Source organism: Solanum dulcamara, chromosome 6 (genome assembly GCF_947179165.1).
Source record: "Solanum dulcamara chromosome 6, daSolDulc1.2, whole genome shotgun sequence".
NCBI lineage: Eukaryota > Viridiplantae > Streptophyta > Magnoliopsida > Solanales > Solanaceae > Solanum > Solanum dulcamara.
The window spans coordinates 2,446,046-2,450,144 of NC_077242.1; the positions used below are offsets into that span (position 1 = coordinate 2,446,046).

At 30.6% G+C, this 4,099-nt stretch overlaps 1 protein-coding gene across 1 annotated transcript; it reads right to left on the reverse strand.

Annotated features, from left to right (window-relative positions):
- Nucleotides 1-866: 866 nt before the first annotated feature.
- On the reverse strand, nt 867-3,153 carry LOC129892476 (expansin-A12). Its single transcript, XM_055968047.1, has 3 exons — nt 2,939-3,153; nt 1,961-2,270; nt 867-1,226 (listed from the first exon to the last, which is right to left on the reverse strand). Exons 1-3 carry the CDS (start codon nt 3,084-3,086, stop codon nt 914-916), a joined length of 771 nt encoding a protein of 256 aa, XP_055824022.1. The 5' UTR covers nt 3,087-3,153; the 3' UTR covers nt 867-913.
- Between the last annotated feature and the right edge of the window lie 946 nt (nt 3,154-4,099).

Below are 4,099 nucleotides of genomic sequence, written 5' to 3' on the forward strand. Positions count from 1 at the left end.
CTTACACATATATTAGTTATGGGGTTTTTTAATGACAAACTATACATATACATAAATAACTTTTTTCCTATTTAACTACCAAATGTTGGATAACTTGTGCAAAAATTAATATATGAATAGGTTTTGTGTTTACTAACTACCAAATGACCTTTTAGTGTTTTCATTATATTGTTGTGTGTCTGTGATTAAGTTATACATTATCCTTAGTATATGATTAACCTCTTAATCTCTTAATAACAACAATGGATTAACCTGTAAATTTCTAGGAAAAATTTGAAGGCTTGGCTTAAAGTCCGCTTGAATTAAAAGGACGTATTTGTTGCCATAAGTCATATCTGGGGTGTGATTAAAGAAGGAGTTGTTAAGAACATAGGTTAAGAGAGAGAGATGAAAAGGGTAAAATAATAATAATAATAATAATAAAAAAAAAAATATATATATATATATATAAAAAAAAAATGGGAGAAATATAGGTTAAATTATGAGAAAATAGGCTAAATAAGATATGCTATCACTTTCATTTAAATTACAATTTGTATATATATAAAACCAGAAGAAAGAAAGCACCATTACATTTTTTTCCCAGTTCATTCATGAGAATGCATTTATTAGTGAAATTAGTAAAACATACGAAGCTTGTCACGCTCTCAAAATTGTAGAGCCTAACAATTACATCGCGATGATACATTAATACATTAAAAAATCATTAACATTATTCATCGTATTGACAAATTCCAATAATGAAATCGTCATGCAAAATTAAACGTAAAAAGAAAAATGATACATATTTTTTTTTTGAATAACTTACTAGCATGTCCATGAACCATCTAAAAAAATTCTCAGGTCATGAACATGATGTAGGTTAAATATAAAGTATACTTAGATCTATTTAAACTTCAAGACTTGGTTTTAATTAATAGAATTGTCTGCGTGAGGCGAAAGTTTGTCCAAATTTCCATGCAGAAGGTATAATATTGACAAACTCCATCGTCTTACCATCAACCAAAGTGACTCTAAACGAAATTGTTTGTGATCGAAGGTCATTTCGACTTTGCCAATTGACACCCCAATTTCTATACATAGGAAGCCAAGTTCTTGTTCTTGAGCCTCTAATGGAAACACTCTTAATATCACCACTACCTCCCACATTAGATATCATCACCATGTTAAAATTTGCTTGTCCTTTTAATGTGAAACGGACTCCTCCTCTCCTCCTACATGCCACCCTGTAAAATTAAATTAAATCACATATATCAGGTTCAGGCGGAGTTACAGTTCTACTTAGGATTTGATAGAATTCAATTGCTTTGAGTTTTAATTTGATGCAGATCATGTATTTGTGTTTAAAAAATCTACTTAATACGACCTTTTGTATTATTAACAATCATAGTTACTATAATATGTCTCTATATATGTAACATCATTATAACAATTAAAAATATCTGGTCAAAGTATGACATTATAGTAATGTTCGAATAATTTATCCATATTCAATAAGTTACCGTTTTAAAAATTGAGAATTCAAAAATTCAAAATTCGAGTTTTGATTTTATTGAATATATAGAGTAAACGTGCCAAAAGGTGTTATATAAAAATTAAAAAAATACAAAAGTTGTTGATCTTGTTGTTGTAGTGTGATTCTTAATGTAGGCTTTATTCTTGGACATGAAGCAAGTTGCTCACATGCTAATTATTCTTTTTCTATAGTATATGTTTTCTTTTCGTCGTCTTTAGTCAGTTACAATGTACGTAGCATTATGATTTATTAAAAAAAAGGGAGTTTGACTTTTATTAACGAACGTTCCATATATAATAAAGGTAGATATTCATATGACTTTGAAAATATAGATAGTTAAATTTAAAAAAGAGAGTAAATAGTCGAAAAGATTGACAAATTTTGTGTACATCACTGATTATAATTACTTTAAATCATATATAAGAGCGTAATATATATATATACCTTGTGTACAGAATGGGAACAATGCCTTCATTGCCTTGTCGAGCAATGCGAAGAAAAGCGGGCATAGACATGTCAAAGTGTTGACGTGGTGCATCACACCACCCTCCGTGATTGTTCGGAGGGCAGAAATTGGTGGCCGTCACAATGACGGCCCCACGTGGGAGGCACCACCTACGATCGAGCTGGCGGTTGCATCTCACTCTATAGCAAGCTCCACATGCTTGTCCGTTTCTAAAAAGCGCGCTGCTTAATGCCGCTGTGTTTACTCCAAATCCAGCGTGATACGGGTTGTCGTAACCACAAGCTCCACCTAATTAATGACCAATCAATTAGTTAGTAATTAATTATAAGCGGATTGAGTTATGACTCATTTATTCATATCTTATAATCTAGCAGAGTGAACTCGACATTTATAATATTGATGAGTCAATAGATCAAAGATAGAGTAAATGACATGTCATGAAAATGCAACCCAAATATACAAAATTAAATTTGATACTAAAAAAAGAAAGAAGTTGGATCGTGTTGAGACGATTGAATTATGACCCTTTATTGATCGATCTTGACAATTAGTATGGCATGAGCAGACTTTTGACCATATTGGGTTATCTATGACATGTCTATTATAATTTCATGTCCCGTTTCGATCTGCTCACGTTTGCTAGTAACATAAAAAATAAGTTATATTTAAAGCGGTTTATTTTAGAAAAAATAATAATTATACTTTGTTTCTTGATAAGATATCGATATATCTTAATCTTAATTCATCTGAAAAAAGCTAACTCAAGCCTCAAGATCAGTAAGGATTGCTCAAGACTAAGATGGTGAGACAAGTTGCACCCTACGCGACATAACATTTCCCGGAAAATATGTATATGAATGCTTGGCGTACAATAATTTCATGATAACGAAACGTGTGTATAGACTATAGTATTATATGCATGCAACTAATATAATTTTAACGATCAAGGTGCTTACCAAAGGTGCTGGGATCTTGATTGACTCCATAAAAAGTAGCGTGACCATTAAGCCAATTTTGGGCGTTAATCTCCTCAATAAACAAAGTACAAGTAGTAAACAACAAAACAAACCCCCAAATGGAGATACAAGGAACAAATTTCTCCATATATAATTAACCTTGAAACTTTCAAAATGGAACAAAGAATGCGAGTACTGAGATTTCTTGGAATTGAAGTGAGATAATGACTTGATATATTAGTGCATGAATGAACGTGTCTATTTTATAGACTTTGGGATTCTATAATTTTCAAACAAATAATTAATGCTTACTACAGAGTAGCAGTAGTAAGTAATACGCGGTTGTCGGTGATTACTTATAATAGAAAATTAAATTATTCATCTTCCAAGTACTATGAATTAGCAAAAATGATTAGTACTACTATTAGTTTAATTAGTATAATTAGCATTTCTTGATCTAAATCCCCCAAAATGCTACTACGTATACATAAGATCATGAATATCATTCACCTCTTATCTTCTCCTCCCTCGTGTCAATTTTTTCTTTCAGTAATTCTTCTTGCGATGCTTAACTTGTGTACGATGTCGGGTTCATCAAAATTTAATATTTTCAACACGAATCATTAATATGTGTAATAATTTATAATAAACAATAGGTTTGAACCCATAATTTTTAAAATAAAATGAATTTAAAATTTAAGTCCTAGATCGGCCTTTGATCTTGTGTACATTTTCAAAACATTTGATTAATTTATTTTATTTCAAAAAAACACTATAGTATATATATTCATTTTGTCTAGAGTTAATCTTGCTAATAAATGATGAACATATAAATTTCTAAAAAGTCTTTATAGTTTCAATCCTATATGAGTAAATTTGATAAGAGGCAAGTGCTAATAGAGCCAATGGCCCAAGAGGTGGATGAAGGGTATTTTTAAATTTTTTTCTATAGTTTAAGGATATTTTTGGCCCTTTTTCGTTTTTAATATTTAGGTTATTAGAGATAAGAATAAAGCAGAGCCTAAAGATTAACGTGAGGGGCATTTTAGGCCCGATAGGTCAACGAAGGGTAAATTTATACCAATTCGCATAGTTAAAGGGTATATTAGACCCTTTTCCGTTACTTGATCACTTACTAAATCAAGATAAAATTAATTATTT

Bases quoted from the DNA above. Each gene is read 5' to 3' on its own strand.
- LOC129892476 (XM_055968047.1), bottom strand. From the start codon at position 3,086: ATGGAGAAATTTGTTCCTTGTATCTCCATTTGGGGGTTTGTTTTGTTG. The intron at 2,271-2,938 runs GTAAGCACCTTG...GTCATTAATTAG, and splicing joins TCAAGATCCCAGCACCTTTG to GTGGAGCTTGTGGTTACGAC. The intron at 1,227-1,960 runs GTATATATATAT...TTAATTTTACAG, and splicing joins GTTCCCATTCTGTACACAAG to GGTGGCATGTAGGAGGAGAG.